Genomic DNA, 20246 nt, shown 5'->3' with positions numbered 1-20246 from the left:
TCTGCCAGTGGGTGTTGTACCTAGAAGTTAAAATGCTGATTAAGATGCCCATATTCCATATTGGGGTATTGGAGGTCAGTACCTAGCTCCAATTCCTAAATCCAGATTCCAGCGTAATGCAGACCTTGTGAGGTAGCAGTGGTGGCTCAAGTAATTGGGTTCCTGCCACCTACATAAGAGACCTGGATTGAGTTCTTTGTCTATTACAGACACTCCACCAGCAGATAGAATTGCTCTCTTCTCTTAATAAATAAAATGCTTCGACTGTCAGTCAGTCAAAACTTTTGGATTCTCAGCACTAGAGAAAATCTTAAAACTTTGCTGTTTATTGTCATTACAGAGTCAATTCATGGTCCCTCTCTTTAGAGAGGCCCTGAATCTTCCCACCTTGTTCCTTTAAATCTTTTGTCTAATTTGCCTCTATAAACTGTCCAATCTATAGTTTCAAGTCTCAAATTCCACAATTGCCTTCATATCAATTTAAAAAAAAAAAAAAACCATAAGATAGCTCCAATCCAATGGTGACAATGACACACTCTGGTGGCATTGTTGGTTTAGCATTGTCTGCATTGTACTGGAGTGCAATGGGTGTCAGGCTGTCACCATTCACACAAATTTTAAATAAGAACTCTTTCCCAAGGGAGCATCATTGGACTCTCCTTTTAAAACCTTCTGAGGGCTGGCACTGTGGCAGTGGACTAGGGCCATGGCCTGCGGCGCCAATTCGAGTCCCAGCTGCTCTACTTCCAGATTCCTGCTAATGACCTGGGAAAAGAAGCAGAAGACAGTCCAAGTGTTTTGGCCTCTGCCACCTATGTGGAAGACCCAGAGGAAGTCCCTGGCTCCTGGCTTTGGCCTGGACTGGCCCCGGTCATTTTGGCCTTTGAGGAGTATACCAGCCGATGGAAGATTCACTCTCTCTCTCTGTAACTCTGTCTTTCAAATAAATAAATCAAACCTTAAAACAAGAAATAAAATCTTCTGAAGCATGATTTGGAGCTGGCAGAGCAAGCTGTGGCCATGGACTTCAGCACAACCATCAAACATTGCTGTCTAAGAAACTACAATTTACAACTATTCCAAGTTGTAAATACTAGCCTTTTTTCTCCAATAAACATAAGATTAGCTTAAGATATAATCTGAGATAAAATTTTCTCTCTCTACCCTTTATCCACAAACTCTTCCTGTCTCAGTAGAAAAATTTCCCATGTGTTCAGATATTATCTTTACATTCATCTCCAGACTCCCATTCTTTCTCATCTCCTTGGGAATTACACCTTCAATAATCTTTTCATTCACTTTCATTCTCTCTCTCTCTTTCTGTTGCATGTCTATAGGCTTTTACAATATAATCATGCTTAGCGTTCATAAATTTGAAAATCATCTCATCACTCTACATTCTCCTTGGGTTGTCTCACCTTTTTTTCCTTTCAAGGCAAACTTTTGGAGACTGTGTCTACTTCCCTCTCTAAATCTCCTTCTGCTTCTGGAAGCCAACTTTGTTTGGAAAGGCTGTATCCTAAAAATCCAGTTTGCCCTTCACTACAAGGATTAAAATCAGTTTTTAGCATCAGATGGTGGCTTACCTTTTTAAATAGGGTTCTTTGAGAAAACACTTTATGCTCAACCATGTAGTGAATGTAATGATTAATTGTGCCAATATGTGAAATTTTAATTTAAAACTTGTACTTGACCTGAATGGTCAGAATATCTTTTCAGCTCCAAACTACTATATTCCCAGGATTATTATTATTTAAAATTTTTTTTTTATTGTTTTTGACAGGCAGAGTTAGAGAGAGAGAGACAGAGAGAAAGGTCTTCCTTCCATTTCACCCCCCAAATGGCCACCACGGCTGGCGTGCTGCACCGATCTGAAGCCAGGAGCCAGGTGCCTCCTCCTGGTCTCCCATGCAGGTGCAGGGCCCAAGCACTTGGGCCATCCTTCACTGCCTTCCCGGGCCACAGCAGAGAGCTGGACTGGAAGAGGAGCAACCGGGACAGAATGCGGCTCCCCAGCTGGGACTAGAACCCGCCCGGGGTGCTGATGCCGCAAGTGGAGGATTAGCTTAGTGAGCCGCGGCACCGGCTAACATCCTCTTTAATTCTTACATCAGGTTAAGAAAAGAGGAAACTGAGGTTTAGAGAGGGTAATTTTTCAATGCTCATCTTTCCATTTGATTATTATTATTTTTTTTGACAGGCAGATTTAGACAGTGAGAGAGAGAGAGAGAGAGACAGAGAGAAAGGTCTTCCTTTTCCATTGGTTCACCCCCCAAGTGGCCGCTACGGCTGGTGTGTTGCAGCTGGCGCGCTGCGCAGATCCGAAGCCAGAAGCCAGGTGCTTATCCTGGTCTCCCATGCAGGTGCAGGGCCCAAGGACCTGGGCCATCCTCCACTGCACTCCCGGGCCACAGCAGAGAGCTGGACTGGAAGAGGAGCAACCGGGACAGAATCTGGCGCCCCAACCAGGACTAGAACCCGGGGTGCCGGTGCCGCAGGTGGAGGCTTAGTCAAGTGAGCCGTGGCACCAGCCTATTCCCATCTAGTGTATCCAGACCCTTTCTGGAGGAGTAAGGTTTTCTAGTTGGATTTTAACGGTAACCACAAAAATTAGTGTCTCCAAAGGCTTTTGAAAGCCAAACAGGTTATTCTTCACTATTAATGCTGCTTCTAGAAACTCTACTAGTTATTTTCTCAAAGTCTCAGTCTGCAAAGAGTAACCTCTTCCACTTCTGTCTTAATTTAGTTTCATAATTTCTTAATCTAAGAGATATTCAATCACTAATTGTTCATATTCTTCAAGTCTTTGTTTCTTGCTTTACTTCTTTCTACACTTTAGGTACCATAAGGTATTGGTAACTCTTCAGAGTGTTTGTCTTTGGCCACGAATTCTCATTTGTACTTCCTACAGACCTTGAGCCAACAAATGTGTTGCTCTGGCTTGTCTTATCAGGAGGTCTCATATGCAACACATCCAAAATTGCATTCACCAACTTTACCTCCAGCTGTTCTCTTTCTGACTTGGTGGCGCTTTGTTCTTTAAAAAATGCTTCCTTTTTCTCATCTGTCACTGAACTTTACAAATTTTCCTCCCTCCCTCCCTTCCTTCATTTCCTTCCCTCTCTCCTTTTTGCTTTTCTATCTATATTTCCATTTATAGGTAGATATAGATATATGAGGATATATAACAGAAACAACATTTTCACAAAGGAAAACTTTCCAATGTTTTATGAGCTCTCGTTATTTATTGTGTTGTATTCTTAAGTTCTATTCTATTCTATTCCATGATTTCAGTTAAATATAATGTTAATCATAATGAGTCATGATGAGTCATAACTCAGAGACTGAACAGTATGTGAATACTTTCTTAATATTTATATGCAAACATACTGGAATGATGAAATAAATAAAAATTGGACTCTATCATTCCTCATGCTGATCCTCTATGAAGTGTCCACTTTCCTATGGATAATGTCCCAGATCCCAACAAAGCAGGCCTGGCTCTTGACAGCCTGACAACTTTTCCATCTTCCTTTTTACCCATTCACATATCTTCACACTTATTACCCTTGCAATATCAACTCCTTCCTCTTCTACCCTGGTTTTCTGTCTTTCTAATTTTTGTATATACTCATTTCTCTATTTTTCCCCCAAGACTAGCCTTTGGATGATGGCAAATATAGCATGTACTTTAAGCAGAGTATAATTATATTTTAGATGAAACTGAAGAAAGAATAGAGAGCTATAAATCTGGAGTTAGAAATCTTAAACTTCCCTGTAGCTCCTGTAGTAGTCAATATATTACAGATAGATTGAATAACCACTCTATAAATATTTTTGGGTCCTCCACTTAATCCTTTTTAACCTCATTGTTTCCTTCCCCAAGAATCCATCTGTGGTCTTCAACATTAATTACATTGTCCCCTGCCTAGTTTTTAAGACCCTCTAGCCTCTATCTACTTTTATTTCATAATACTTTCCTTTGGCCCACCCAGATTCTCTTTCATGCTTCTTTCCTGTTGTTCTTCATGTGTGAGAATAATGTTACTTTCTCATATCATACTCATCTTCCACTGCTCTCCCCACCCTACTTTTCCATATAGCTATTTGTCTTTTGATATTCATTTCAAAATCCTCTCATCTTTTCCATGTATACTTGATGCATTTTTATCTATCTATTTTTAATAGTGGTAATAATAGTTCACAAATCACTGGGTTTTGGTGAGGATGAGATAAGTTAATAAAAAGTGCCTGCCACTCATTTTGTGCTCCTAAATGTATATCAGGCTCTACTGAATGTCCCTATCCTAAATTTTTATTTTATATAGGAATTGTACATGCACACTTTCTAATTGCCTTAAAATTATAAGAATTCTATCTAAAGCTTAAGTCCAAATTCCTTGCAGAGCAAAACAACCTGTACATATGAAGTTCTCTTATCTCCATGTCATCTAACGAGTTGATAGACAGTAGTTACTAACAGTGAGGTAGTGGTTATTTACTAATCTGTGATTTCTTGATATAACTTACTTCACAAATTCATGGATTAATTAGTTATAGAGTATCATCATCATCACCATCATTAAACAAAATTTGTTCCTGCATATGAAATATACTTTAGTAGTCACATTTAATATGTATGAATCTAGTGTTCTAGGTATTAATAACAACTCACATAACATAAGGAAACCACACCAAGACAAAGCGATGAAAATCTGTTTTTCTTTTTTATTATCCCCTGCCTAATCACATTCTACTGCCTGATAGGAAGAGAATCATCTTCCAGACAGAGCAATGTCTTAGTTTTAGAGAATGTCAAATGAGGCAATGGAAGAGTTAAACAAATAACTAGAAATAGAAATAGTAGTTTTATTCTAGCTCTCTTCCAGGTAAACTGAATGTAAAGAATATTCACAACCTCATTGTGTTACATTGCTTTGGACAAATTAGTGGATCTCATCTATTAAGGATCTGTACAGTCCGTTTGAACTTCAAATTGCAAAGTGTTTGAAGGCTGGAGTGGGATGGAAGGTGGGAAAAAGAGAGATGATTGCTGTTTACATTTATTTGGAAATAGTAGCCTTGCGATCAACTTGAAAAGTTGGACAGTGGGAAAAATGGGAATATTATCCAATCTTTGAGTAAGAATAATCATTTCTTTATACATGTGAACCCCAACACTGATTTATCACATTGAATAAAATGTAGGACTGTTTAAGACTTCAATAACTGAGTGCGTCAGAGTTAACTATATTTCAAATTGAATCAAACACATAATGACCACCTGTAAACTATGCAAATGATTCTGCTGATGAAAAAAGCTTGCTTAGCTTTCTGTGGACTAGTCAGTTATTTTTCTGTGAGGTTTTCATCCATAGGATGAATTTAGTATTTCAGAGACATACTAACCAAGCACTGCCTGGAGTTTAGTAATCATCTGTTTCTTAGTGTTAATAGGAAGGTAGTCATTAAGTTAATTTTCATTTTAAAATAATGAGATTATTCTAAGTGTGAATTTCCAAAGAGTAAATTTTCATGACAATGATATTTGCAATGTTTTGTGTGCTTTCCAATCTCCTAGAGTGGAAATGGTCATTATCTGGACCCCCCCAGGCAATTGTGTCAAACACAGGGAGAGGAAGAGAGAGAGAGACAGAAACAGAGAGAGAGAGAGAGAGAGAGAGACAGAGAGAGAGAAAGAGAGAGAGAAAGGATTGGGCAACTATATAAAGTTAATAGTTCTGGGGTCAGTGCTGTGGCACAGCTGGTTAACGCCCTGGCCTGAAGCAATGGCATCCCATATGGGCACCGGTTCTAGTCCCTGCTGCTCCACTTCCAATCCGGCTCTCTGCTATGGACTGGGAAAGCAGTAGAAGATGGCTCAAGTCCTTGGGCCCTTGCACCCACGTGGGAGACCTGGAAGAAGCTCCTGGCTCCTGACTTTGGATCAGTGCAGCTCCGGCAATTGTGGCCATCTGGGGAGTGAACCACTGGACAGAAGACCTCTCTCTCTTTCTCTCTCTGCCTCTTCTCTCTCTGTGGAACTCTAACTTTCAAATAAAAAATAAATCTTTTTTTAAGAAAAAAGTTAATAGTTCCCTCCCTGTGTGGTCATTAATTATATTAGGAACCTATAAGGTTCATGATCTTTTTATATGGAATGTAATTCCTTTATTTGTAAAATGATACAATGTGATATAAATTACAGTATAGTGTTATTTATTGAAACTACTCCTATCCACCTGTCTTACTTCTCTTTTTCTCTCTGACAGAATCCAAGCTTGCCTCTCCATGCTGTTGATTTTCTCCACACCCCTCCTGACAAGTTCTCTCAAGTTAAGGACACTGTACACAAATAGGAATTGTTGCTCATTTGCTTGCTGTATCTACGGCTTTTTCGGTGGTGATGGGTGGTGGGGGGTACAGGCATATGGCTTCCTAGGAGTCCACTGAGTCAGAGGGTGAGTATGCAGTACAGCCAGGACCTTCTGGATAAACAGCCTCATAGTAACAGGGGCCTATCAAACTGAGGAATGGCCTATGCTACCTTTCCCATTTCTAGATTCTTTTTAATAATACTTAGCCTGAAAATATTTCAATTCTTTATCTAATAATTTATTCTCCTTGATATATTTTAAATCTTTTAATCTTTTGATCCCACTGGGGTTGGGATGATGGTCACTGCACATAATTAAGTTACACAGCACTATGTAAAAAAATCTTTCTAAATGTCCACTTGAAGGTCATAGTTCAGAAAAAAAAATTCTTTATAAAATATAAACAATAACACTAAACCCAAAATAAAAACTACATAGCCCCAAATGAAAATAAAGTCATGGAGTGCAGACAACAGTACTGCCCCTTGTCTGTAAGCTGTGGCTCCCTGAGGGCAAGGCCTATGTTATAGTTATATTTTCATTCCCAGCATCTAGCACTATGCGAGACTGAAGGAGCTGGTAATGTTAGCGGTGTTAACGTGTTTTTTTTCTTATAATCACAAATCTTAATTTTCTAGAGATTTGTTTTACTTAATCAGTGTTTACTTTTATGAATATGTCTAAATTTGTTATTGAAGTTAACAGAGGAATTCATTTGTATTTCCCTGCCATGTAAATTTGCCAACATTTTTCAAATATTTTATGTAATTAGATATTTAATAGTAATAATACCTATGGATAGATCAAGATGGCAACAATCAAGTTAAAACAGAAATATTGGTCGGCACTGCAGCTCAATAGGCTAATCCTCCGCCTGCGGCGCCTGCACACTGGGTTCTAGTCCCGGTTGGGGCGCCGGATTCTGTCCCGGTTGCCCCTCTTCCAGTCCAGCTCTCTGCTGAGGCCTGGGAGTGCAGTGGAGGATGGCCCAAGTTCTTGGGCCCTGCACCCCATGGGAGACCAGGATAAGCACCTGGCTCCTGGCTTCGGATCAGCACGATGCGCTGGCCGTGGCAGCCATTGGAGGATGAATCTATGGCAAAAGGAAGACCTTTCTCTCTGTCTCTCTCTCTCTCTCACTATCCACTCTGCCTGTCAAAAAAAAAAAAAAAAAGAAATATTTTAATTGAACATGCATAGTTCAGCAGTCAGTTTATACCTGAAAACTGAGAAAAAAATGAACTATTTCTAGCATAGCAATTTGTGCATTTAAGGAAAGGCTTATATTTTTGTCAGAAGCAGTTAACAGTTCAAAATAGTGTTTGATTTGGATCACTGCTTCTCAATAGGGAAAAAAGTGGAAAACAATGCATTATTTTGGCTCTCTCTTTGAATTTTAAATATTATTAAAAGAAGACGGTACATTTTTAATATTAATCAAAGAAGAAAAGGACTAGCTACGGATTAAAAATGTTAATAAATATGGAGTTTGGCAAAATCCTTTAGAGTGCAAAACTTTTAAATTATGTAACACCATACAGGAAAATGAGGTACTTGAGAAATACAATGTACCTTATACATGAATTTAGATTTCCTCATGCTTTTCAATAGGCAGTTTTTGATGTCCTATGTGAAGCTTTTTATAGTTGAGCAGAATTATTATTTCTATGTAATGGTGTCCTAAGGGGTTAGGAAAGTTGCTCAAAGTCACATGTGATTAAGTAGCAGAAATGCCACCATAGATAATAATCTACTCCAATTTCAATGATCTGTCCACCACACCTTTAGACCTAGGTGTCTACCTAGGGCTATGTGAGCTAGAAATACGGAAATCTTCACACTAACTTAGCAGAGGAATGATGGCAAGAATTTGAGTACTTTCTAGTGGACTAGTGTAAATTCTTGCTACTCAGAGTGTACTTCAAAAGTTTATTTGGGAATGTATTTGCGATCAGGCATCTGGTATCCTCCTCCAGACCTAACACAACAGAATCTGTGTTTTAAACGGATTCCCTCATAGTTACATTAAAGTATGAAAAGCAGTAATATAAAGAATTACAGATGTGAAAATCTGGATACCTGAATTCTATCTCAGCCCTGCCATAGGCTAGCTGTGGCATGGGTACCAGTTTCTTCATCTGTGAATTGGGAATGACAATATCACTTTAAGAGATGATTACAATCATTTACGAATGAAAATACAAACATAGAATCCAGTGGAAGCTTAAGAAATGCATACTGAATTCATATGCAAATCCACAGATATTAGTAAGACAGTTCAGGCACTCAAGAGAATTTGGTGAACCCTCAATTTTCTGACTATATTGCACAAAAGAAATACCTGTGTTAGAATCCATTTAAATTAAGCCATTGCTGGTATATCACAATTTTATGCCCTAGGGATTTGCTACAGAATTATTCTCAGCAGAGCAATTATAGGTGAGGCTGCCCTATAATGAGATATCTTTGCTACTTCATTAAATAAACCCCCTTGAATGGGCTCCAAAATGGACCTGTCTCATACAAAATTCCATTATACTGGAAGTAATTTTATAAGAAGGTCCTGGTGCGGGTTCAATTGTCCTGGATACCTAATGTTTACCATAAGGAGAATGTGTTCTAGAACACTGATTCCCAAAATCTGGTTCTCAGACCAGTGCTTTACTGAACCAAGGGGAAAGCAAACACAAAGACTATATAGCTTTTTATAAAATTAAAATATAATCTACTTCTAAAATCTCCTCCATTCAGAGAGTATAATTTTTCTATTTTCCTCCTCCTTTTTGTTGTTAAGCTGCTCCTCTTTCAAAAATAATGGAAATTGGGGGAAATTTTGGTAAGGCCCTTTGACAATGTCAATCCACTCCCCTAAACTTTTCTTAAAAAAATTGTGTTTTTGAAATTCAAAAATTCTGAGTCACCTGCCTAAAATGAAATTCTTTGCTATGAAATCAGTGTTGGGAATACAACATTTTAAATAAGAGACAAAACTACAAAGCATTAAAGTATTATTAGAGAGCAAATCTGTTCAGTGTAGACAAGTCACCAAGTTGGTGCTCCTCAAACTGCTATGAGCACAGGGACCTACTGAGATCTACTGAAATGTAGATTTTGAATCTGTAGGTCTGGCATAGTCTGGAATTCTGTATTTTCAAGCATTTCAACTCATATGTTCAACACAAAAACTTAGTGCTTAAGCTGGTGAGCCGTGAAGCCAGAGCACCTGCCTTCAAATCCAGGCTCCACTACTTCTAGTTGTTGTCTCTTGAGCAGACAACTTAACCTGTCTATCCTCAGCTTTCTCACTGGTAGCAAAAATAATCATAATACTATCACATAGGCTTGCTGTGAGAATAAAATGGAACACTGAATGCAAATAGTCCCAGAATGTTAAGTACAGCAGCTGACACGTAGGAAGAAAGCTATAACTGTTATTACTTTAACTTCACAGGCCAGTTGCTAGAGCACCTATATATTAAAAAAAGATTAGCCACTCAACTGGGTCCCTACATGCTATAATCAGAAGCATGGGGAGTTCTAGTTTGTAAGGGATAAGCCTTGTTTTGTCTTCTTTGCGTCTTTGGGATTTTCTGAAGCTTTGAGTCTTGAAGGGTACACACAGATGTATTCTAATTCAGAAGGTGGGAGCCTTTTAATTACTAAGTCCTGTGATTATTGAAATGATGTTATGGTGTAGGTTGTATGAAACAAACCAAGAAGGATGTCTGATAATTTGAGTGTTTTTCTTAAGTAATATGAAATATCTGATTCCTACATCTTATGATCTTTACATTGTCCTAGAAGTCTTTACTAGTTATTATTTTTCTCATGAAATCGTAGCTAGTAGAATGTTTATTGATAAATCTCTTCCTATTTTTTATTGATGACCAAGCAAGTAATTGAATAGTAGTATTGCTTAAAATGCAAATTATATGAGGCCAGTTCTATTTTCCCACATAGAATCACTATTATTTATAGTGAGTGAATTTGTATAACTGTCTTTTAATAATTATAAGCAACAGCATCTAGGCATAAAGTATGACTTTATATGAATTTGCTTTTGAAGACAGCAATGTAGTTGAGCAGGTTAGGCTGCCTTTTGCAATGCTGGCATCCCATATCAGAGTGCCAATTGGGTCTTGGCTCTTATGCTTTCAATCCAGCTTGCTGTTAATGTACCTGGGAAAGCAGCAGAAGATAGTCCAAGTGCTTGGGCCCCACCACCCTTGCGGGAGACCAAGATGGAGTTCCTGACTCCTGGCCCAGTCCTGGCTGTTGCAGCCATTTGGAGAATCAACCAGTGGATGGAAGCTCTCTCACTCTCTCTCTGTCTTTTTCTCTCTTGCTGTGCCACTTTTTCAAATCAGTCAATCAATCAATCTTTGAAAATGAATTTGTGTTTTTAACTTCAGCTTCTATCTTTTGGCCTGCTGGCTTGGCTTCTGAAGTAACTACAAATGGTGACTGATTTTAATAAAACTTGAGAATGATTGATAAGATGAACATAGAGCTAAGGACTAACTTTACTTATATGACTAGTTTAACTTCATTTAGAAAAAAGAAATCATACAAAAATATGTTATTTCAACAAGTACAGTAAAACAAATGCCTACTGTTTTCTGAAATCCTAAAAGACCGAAGTTGGAATTTAAACTGTTGTCTTCTGAATCACTGCATACACTTTTATCTTAATCATTATAAAATATTATCATAAATTTACCTATTTGGTTAGGTATAGTGTTTTGGAAACAAAATAAGTCAATATTTTGTCAAGAGCAAAAGGAAACTAGTGCAGAAACATTATTTTAATGGGTTTGTTAGATATATTAGAAATTATCTTACCAATTAATGAGCAATTATAAATCTCCAGGGTCTTTGCTCAGTTCTTATTTTTTAAATTAATATTCATAGTCTTACATTTAACTGCAACCTGTGCTCTGCACATTCCTACAACTGACTTTGTACCACCCAGTTGACAAATATATCATATGCCTAATACCTCCCCCAAAGCAAGTGCTATATGGGTGGGATGCTAGCTATTCTTCAAAATCCATTCTCCCTTTCCTCAATAATTGGACCACTGAATGGGTCATCGGGAATAACATATTCTCAGCCTCCTTTGCAATTGCATTTGATGACTACATTCTGGACATAGAGGAAAAAAATGGAAAATTTTGGATGACAGTGTCAGTGAAATGTACTTATTGGGACCTAGCATGCCTTTCACCGTTCTTCCCAACCCCCTTTTCAGCTTGCTAGACTGTGGGCAATGACACCAGCAGCAGCTATTTTGGATCCCGAGGCCAAAGTCACATCTTAAGGAATGAATACAATTTGGTGCCCTGATGATCACACTCTACCAGCCCTTGACTACCTACATTTATGTGAGGGAGAAATGAACTCCTATCTCCTTTAAATACTTTGATTTGAGGTTTTCTGTCACTTGCAGCCAAACCTAACAATAGCTTATATACACTTTGGAATTTGCTGATTTATTTGTCTTTTCAGGTGTGACCACGATTTATCTGTCTTTTCAGGTGTGACCACGATTACTATACCTTGGTCTTTGTCATCTAACATATCTCACTCAAGTTGCAATCTAAAGAAAAGGGAGGTCTGGGCAAGTTGGCAGAATAGGAAGAGAGCACATTGATAGTCCGGGAAGAGACAGTTTAATAAAAGTGGAGATACTGCAGGTTCAAGGAAGAGTAGGGGAAGAAACAGCAGAGGAAACTCTTCTGGAACTAGTGATTCACAGTGGACCTGCGTGGAGAGTGTGGGAGCCCAAGTTCGGGACACCAGGGGCAGACTCAACACACCAGCGCTGGGACGTGAGGTGAGCCGAACCTCAATAGCCCGAGACACCAACGAGAAAGTGGAAAGAGAAGACTAGAGGGAACGAGGCTTGAAACTCCGTGGGAAAAAGTTCACCAGGCTAACTAGAAGAGAGAGAGAGAGAGAGAGAGAAAATGACCAATACGGACACGAGTTTCTCTCTCTCTGCTTCACCTCTCAAAGGTGAGCAAGACCAAGAGCAGGCGCCATTTTGGACATACGTCATAAGCAGGGCGACCTCAGGTCTGCACCGGCCCTGAGCCTAGCAGAAAAACCTGACTCTGGGGGGGGTGAAATAACAGGAGACTAGGATCTAACTTGGCAACCCAGTGGGAGACTGCAGGAGAATTGGAGCCCACGCTGAGGGCAGCAGAGATTTCCTGTGTGGTCCTTGGGAAAGAGCTTCCGATCTCTGACTCCTGGGGGTATATCATTCGCCTGCTAACTACCTCCAATTCCGTTCAGCTGTGCGGAATTACTTCCGTTTTGAATGAAAACAAAACAAAACAAAACAAACAAACAAACAAAAAAAAAACAAAGAAAGAAAGAAAGATTTACCATGCCTAACCTGGGAGTGTCACCTTTGGCACACCCTCAACCCTGAAACCAAACAGAGCTCTCAGGCCACACCAATCTCAAGCCTCTAAGGCTCCATCAAAAGCAGAAAGCCCACTTAATCTAACTCATAGTATAACAAGAAAAAACACCACAGTGAAGAAACCAAATATCTCCAACATGCCAAACAACAAACGCAAAAACCGAGGTAACAAGAACAAGGAAGACACTGTGATGCCCCCAAATGAAAAAGACACCCCAATTCCAGATTATGAAGATGATGAGATAGAAGAAATGCAAGAAGCGGATCTCAAAAAATTGATAAGAACATTAAGAAGTTCTCAAAAACAAATTCTTGAACTACAGGAATCCTTAATGGACAAGATAGAAAATCTCTCTCATGAAGATGAAATATTAAGGAGGAATCAAAATGAAATGAAACAACTAGTAGAACAAGAAACTGTGATAGTGACGAGAAATCCTAATGAAATAAAGAATTGAATAGATCAAATGACAAACACATTAGAGAGCCTTAAAAACAGAATGGGTGAAGCAGAAGAGAGAATATCGGACTTAGAAGACAGAGAACAGGAAAGGAAACAGGCAAACCAAAGAAAAGAAGAGGAAATTAGAAATCTAAAATATATTGTTGGGAATCTACAAGATACTATTAAAAAACCCAACATTCGGGTTCTAAGAGTTCCTGAAGGCATGGAGAGGGAGAAAGGATTAGCAGGCATTTTCAGTGAGATACTAGCAGAAAATTTCCCAGGTCTGGAGAAGGACAGAGACATCCTAGTACAGGAAGCTCATAGAACCCCTAATAAACATGACCTAAACAGATCCTCACCACGACATGTTGTAATCAAACTCACCACAGTGAAACATAAAGAAAAGATCCTAAAATGTGCAAGAGAGAAATGTCAGATTACTCTCAGAGGATCTCCAATTAGACTCACAGCAGACTTCTCATCAGAAACCCTACAAGCTAGAAGGGAATGGCGAGACATAGCCCAGGTACTAAGAGAGAAAAGCTGCCAGCCCAGAATATTATATCCTGCAAAGCTCTCATTTGTGAATGAAGGTGAAATAAAGACTTCTCATAGCAAACAGAAATTGAAAGAATTTGTTGCCACTCGTACTGCCCTGCAAAAGATGCTTAAAGATATGTCACACACAGAAACACAGAAACATGGTCATCAATATGAAAGAAGGTAAAGGAAGGAAACCTCACAGCAAAAGATCACAGGAAGCTCAATTTCTCTTTGACATAGAATTAAAATCTGATGCTCTGTTAAAGCAATGTGTTAAAGTAATCTATTATGTTCTCTTGATGTCTGTTAAATTCTAATTGTTCAAAAACAGCTGAATTTTTATTAAGAGCTATGGGTTATTTAAATATGTGCTTATTTTCAAAGATTTGAATAATCACCTTGTAACAACGATCAAATTTGGTCTATATTATGTCATGATTTTAAGGAATCTTATTTCAACCAGATATTTTGGATTTTGAGCCTTCTTGCCATTCTTTTTTTTTTTTTTGCATGCAGAGTAGGTAGTGAGAGAGACAGAGAGAAAGGTCTTCCTCTTTGCCGTTGGTTCACCCTCCAGTGGCCTCTGCGGCCGGCGCATCGTGCTGATCCGAAGGAAGGAGCCAGGCGCTTCTCCTGGTCTCCCATGCAGGATTCTTGACAGGCATTCAAAGAATCAAAGTTTCATACAATCTGGACCCTAAAATTTCCAATAAATCTTGGACTTTGGTTTTTCCAGTTTGGGCCCAACTGAAAAAATCGAGCGACCTATGTCTCTCATCTTATAGAGACACAAATAATCAGGCTATTTGGATTATATTAGAAGTACTGTCAAGATGTGATGTGGTACTCAACTTTAAGTTTCTATAATGGAAAATGCTATTAATACAAATGTTTGCGAATTAAAAAGTCTAATGATCTTGTGTTACTAGACATGATAGTTATCTTAATGAGAAAGCCCCAGAGGCCTAAAGGGTTAAATACTTGTAAAATCCTACAGGTGCTTTCAAAAATACTGTGAAGTAAGCAAGTGCCTCCTGTTGGCTGATGAGTTTATAATTTTAAACATGGCAACTTAAAGTCTTTTGTCATCCACAGTTATATATGATTTGCTGCTCATAAAACTAAAGCGTTGTTGGTTCTGTGTTTAGTTGTCCCCCTATAGATTCCTATGGACTTTTTCCAACCACTTCTATTGTATTCAGTACTTTGGGATGGCTCTGTAAACAGATGAAGCCAATAATGTATTAACAGTACCAACTGAGAGAAAGTACGGTTAACTGAGGTTACTAAAAACAAAAAGCAATTCAAATCAATTGGCAATCTACAAAAAGAGTTAAAGATTTTAAAAGCTATTATTAAAATTACTATATTGGTCTACTATGCTATGTTATATGTGTGTACATATTGTATGGCCACATGGGGAAATTTTATTAAGAGTTTTATTTTAAATGGCTTATAGATAAGATTGTCCATAAATTTAAGCTGCTAAAATTAATCAAAGATACATTTTAATTCATGAGACCTGAATCTCTGCATCATATTTTTTAAACTTGTGGTAGAAAGAAACTAAAAACATTTTATATGTTTGTGCTTCAGTTTACTGGTTAAACAAACTATACCACGTTAGATATTTAAGAGGTATTCTCAAATACATGATTCTTAAAATTTATAGAAGGCATTGGACCTTCTGGTAAATGTTTTCTTAAGTTGTTATCTAATGGTTGAAACTGTTTGCTAAGTATTCATGTAATATTGCTATTGTCAGCAAGTGATCTAGGACTTGCTCCTTCATTTCTCTATTCTAAGCCCAACTTGTTCTTTCATTTCTCTATTCTCTTCAAGGTAGGAAACTAATTCTATTATGAAGGAATCTGTAAGATGCACAATTTAATCTTTAGACCTTATAAAAGAGATGGCTAACATTTTTCTGCAATAGCATAGCCAAAATAAGAGCTTAAATAATAATCTCATAGCTAGATTCACTTCGCCATCATCGAAGTAAACGGTAAGTAGAAAAAACCTCCCTTTCAGACCAAAGGGAAAGAAAGTTTTAAAGTGAGAATATAATTTTCCTCATGGGCATTGTCTACCTTAGAAAAACTACTACAGAACATGCCTGTGACTATAGACTTGTAGTTCAGGCCACCGAAGATTAGAGATGGGAAACGGGCACTCCCTTGACTTGCATCCTCTGGTCTGCTTTAACACAAACCAGGAGGAAAAGAAAGCTCGGCATCAGAAGCAATGGGTGGCAGGCCTATTAATGGCTGATCTGTACAGTGATCTGCCCTCAAGGAGACCCAACAGGCCAGTCCACTGCAGTGGCTTTCAATGTGGTAAGCCTGGGCTTCAGCAGAAGTCAGCTTGTGAAGAGCCCTGGCAGCTCTGCCAAGAGTTGGATCACTGGAAATGGACCTGCCCTGGAGTCGAAGGATGCCCAGGTCAGAGCCACAGATCTTATTGGCTCTAAGCTGAAAAGCCCTTCACTCAGCCCAACTTCCAAAGTGACCACTGCAGCTGAGGGGATGGTCAAGTAGGGTCAGCAACATTGCAGGCAGAACTGTAAATTTCTTGTTAGAGATGCCACCTGCCTTTACCTGGCCAGCTCTCCTCCCAGGCCAGCTAAGTAATGAAAGTCAACAGAGTGCCTTCCCCTAGGAGGTTCACACCTCCCTTAGGATATACCCCATGTGAAGAGATAGATAGGTATGAGCCTCTTAACTTACAAGGCCTAAAGCCCAACAGATTATTATAAAGACCCTTCTGTCTGGTTCTATTTGCCTCTCAATCAGAAAACTTAATTGTAGCTTAGACAGCACCTTTCTTAGCTCCTCTAATAATGACTCTGTCCTTTGTTCTAGACCCTGTCTAGTGCACTTGGGCCTCATTCCTTTGTAATCATAACCTCTACTCTACCACCAATGGCTCTACTCCCAACCTGTGTGTACTGATGGTCCTCTTCCCCACTTAATGCTGTATAATTGTTCAAACCTGGTTAATGCCACTCTTAGGATCATTGGTTACTATCCTCACCCTGTCTTTTATGACCTTGTCTAAATATGATCAGAGTCGGCAAACTTGGAAGGCTTCCATAGCCTAGGCAACTCATGATGACAGCCTAGGGTGGTTACTGGTGCAATAAACTAGAGTGTCAATTTGTTGGGTCAACAACAGGAGCCACTGTGCACTTGCTCCTCATGTGGGATCTCTGTCCTTAATGTGCTATACATTGTGATTTAATACTATAACGAGTATTCAAACAGTATGTTTCACTCTGTGTTTCTATGTGGGTGCAAACTGTTGAAATCTTTACTTAATATACTAAATTGATCTTCTGTATACAAAGAGAATTGAAAATGAATCTGATGTGAATGGAAGGGGAGACGGAACGTGAGAGGGGAGAGTTGCGGGTGGGATGGAAGTTATGGGAGGGGGAAGCCACTATAATCCATAAGCTGTACATTGGAAATTTATATTCATTAAATAAAAGTTAAAAAAATGAAAAGGGAGAGTTACATTAAATAATGCCTAGGTATGCTGAGAACATATTAAATTTAGAAGGTAAATGCAGGAGAAGAAGGCTTAAAAAGGCTACAAATTTGTTCTATTCCCAGTAGCTTTGGTTTATGAAGAGACATTCTAGGTAAGATTTTAAAGTTATCTCCCAAGATAATTAGACGAAAGCTAGGCCAGATGCCTAAGCTAAGTTTTGGTCTCAAAATAATTACTTTTGTTAATTACTAGTAATTAGTGTCAGCATACAAAAGTTTCCTAAAAATCCAGGGAGAAAGAGGAAGGGAGATGGGAAGGAGGACATGGGTAGGGGGAGAGTATTTTTCCAGTGCAATTGTATCTAGGGGTCATGAAATTCTGGTTCAAATTTTGAACATGCAGTTTTCTGGAACACTGGATATTTTCTTCTGGTTAAAGCAGATACGTTTTTCCCTCTACCTGGTCTTAGTGAAGTTTTTATAGCACCTTTACCTATTTTGTGCTTCTTCTTGCATTGCCAAAATGATTCTTTTTGTAGCTCTAAAATCATGCATTTAACCCTCCTTACACTGGAAAATAAAATTCAGTTTCAAGTAGCCCAGGCAGAAATGCCCAGGGATCTTCATAGAATTTCTTTAGCATTTATTTGTTAGTCAGAGGCTGCTAGACTTTGGTTCAGAGGATGGCAGAGGATTCTCTGAGTGGCTTGTAGGTAACCTATATTTTTTGGTATTTGTTACAAAGTTTAGGAGTTTACATAGTGCATTACACTTATTTTCTTTGTGGAGATGACCCTTTATGAGAATAGAAATATTTATAGATGCAAGTATTTGTGTGTTACCTAATCATCTCCTATTTATTTGAGGCTCCCCCTTTTTTTTGGTGTTTAGTTTCTTTTAAAATATTTAGAGTGCAACGTTGTTTGGCACTGTCCATGAATAATTCCTGGTGGATGTAGTCATTTTAGCCTGCAAGTAGTGGTGGAAATAACACTCTACTCTTTAAATGTCTACCACAATATTTCACCTTTGACTCTCATTCACTCTCATCCCCCTTGGTGGGTCAATGACTCCTTCATGTGTTCTGTGTTTAAGTGTTCACTGGATTGTCTACCTCATTGGATCACTAAAAGGATGAACCATGCCTTAGCTATATTTTTTAATATCACCAGTGCTCAGCTGGCAAATACAGAATGCTTTAACATGTCTTTTTGGAATTAGTAAAATATGCAGTCACCAATATTTACTTCTATTTACACTTTTGTGCTTCTATAGGTTCAATGAGTCATGAAATGGACCAGTTTTTCCCACCACCTATTCTGTGTTTTAGTGGTGATTCTCAATTTTGTTATTGTCCACAAGATAATTCTCAGTGCCAAGATATTGACTAACTTAGCTGTTTGCATATAGAAAAATAATTATTCATAAAGCTCACTGAATGGGAAGAAAAGTGAAGTTTGATGATGAAGTAAAATAGTGTTACTTTGTTTATAATATAACATATAATCAGCTCATGCTAAAAAGAAAAGATTACTATTTTTAGCAATGAAAACTATATGTATCAAAAGGAGACAATTTATATACTCATTAACTATATATTTCTAGAGAATCTATATGCTCTAATGCTATACTTAATATTTATGACTTTTAGAAATGTAAATCTCAATTACAAAACAACTACATTCTTCTATATATTCCCTGCAGGGTTCCTTAACAGAGAAAAAACAGGATTATGCTTTTGGGATTGTATCTATACTGTCAAGTGCACACAATATTAATTTTTAGGCACATCTTATTTGCTTTAGGTAAACTGAGAATTGCAAAATCCTGATATCATTAAAAAGTTCCACCACACCATTACCATTCATTACAGTATGATCAAAGCCATTCAATGCAATTGCAACTTTCCATTTCACAACTTTCTGTCACCAATCTCTATTTTCTTAATCCCATACCTCAAGTGCTGTTCTGAACTGTCCCGCTGCCACGGCATATTTCTTCTGTCTATAGCAAGAGCTGGCATCCTTTAAGGCTACCTGAAGCCATTTGTCAATCTGAGGCAGAAAGCTGAAATTAGGTACACTCATAGGGCCTACTATTTCAGCAGCTCGGCATGTTGGCTGAATCCCAGTAGACATGGAGGGCTCTATAAACTCATAGTTCACGTTCTCTTCATCAATGTAGACCAACTTCATTTCCACATCCATTATGTTCTTTAGGGGGATGTGAGGCAGAGGCATGGTGATTAACTGATTGTCAAGTTCCATTATCTTTGCCTCTTTCTTTCCGGCTGGCTGTTTTTCACTTTCTGCCTTCCGTTTAAGGGCCACTTTCTCTAAATCATTGCTTTGTTTTTCTTTGAAGCTCTTCGCCATTTTTATTCTTTCAGTTGTTATTTCTACCTGTTTATCACCACCACTTTTCTTAATTTCCCGCGATCTTTCCAGGATGTTAGATGGGTTTGCTAAGGTGGACATTTTCTTGTTTGTGTTTATCTTTGTAACAAGTTGATCATGGTGGACTCTATTCATTGTATTCTCCAAATTCATACTGTTTCCTGAATCCATTGGTTTTGCCCAAAGCTCCTGTAGAAGTGAGACAAAGGAAAATAACTAAAACAATATTTTGAAATTTCACTCATTTAAACTATAGTCACTGTTTATTCACTCTAGGTATCCACTACCTTGAAGTAAAACTGACTGTATCATCTACTAACAACTTCAGCAGGACTGTGTCAATCTCCAAACTCACCAAGATAAGAACTTGATGAAACCACATCTAGGCACTGACTTTAAAGAACATCTGCAGTTAAACAACACTGAATGAATATTTTTATGGGGTACCAAGTGTCATTGAAGAGGAAAATCTTATATGCATTCAATGAGGACAAAAAAGACCAGGAAAAATATACTCTTTCATAATTTCCTCAGAAAGACAGGTGGTCTAGAACTCAT

General features: G+C 38.3%; 1 protein-coding gene across 1 annotated transcript in view; it reads right to left on the bottom strand.

Moving 5' to 3' along the window:
- SPATA16 (spermatogenesis associated 16) overlaps nt 1–19859 on the bottom strand; it is a 288894-nt gene extending 269035 nt beyond the window's left edge. Inside the window, exon 1 of the mRNA XM_062177925.1 lies at nt 19248–19859. Within this exon, the coding sequence (XP_062033909.1) occupies nt 19248–19859 (612 nt within the window). The remainder of the gene's footprint in view (nt 1–19247) is intronic.
- Nucleotides 19860–20246: the final 387 nt, after the last annotated feature.

Source organism: Lepus europaeus, chromosome 2 (assembly GCF_033115175.1).
Source record: "Lepus europaeus isolate LE1 chromosome 2, mLepTim1.pri, whole genome shotgun sequence".
Classification (NCBI taxonomy): domain Eukaryota; kingdom Metazoa; phylum Chordata; class Mammalia; order Lagomorpha; family Leporidae; genus Lepus; species Lepus europaeus.
The sequence above is the reverse complement of the archived record's forward strand: the minus strand, read 5'-3'. Positions and strand labels throughout refer to the sequence as shown.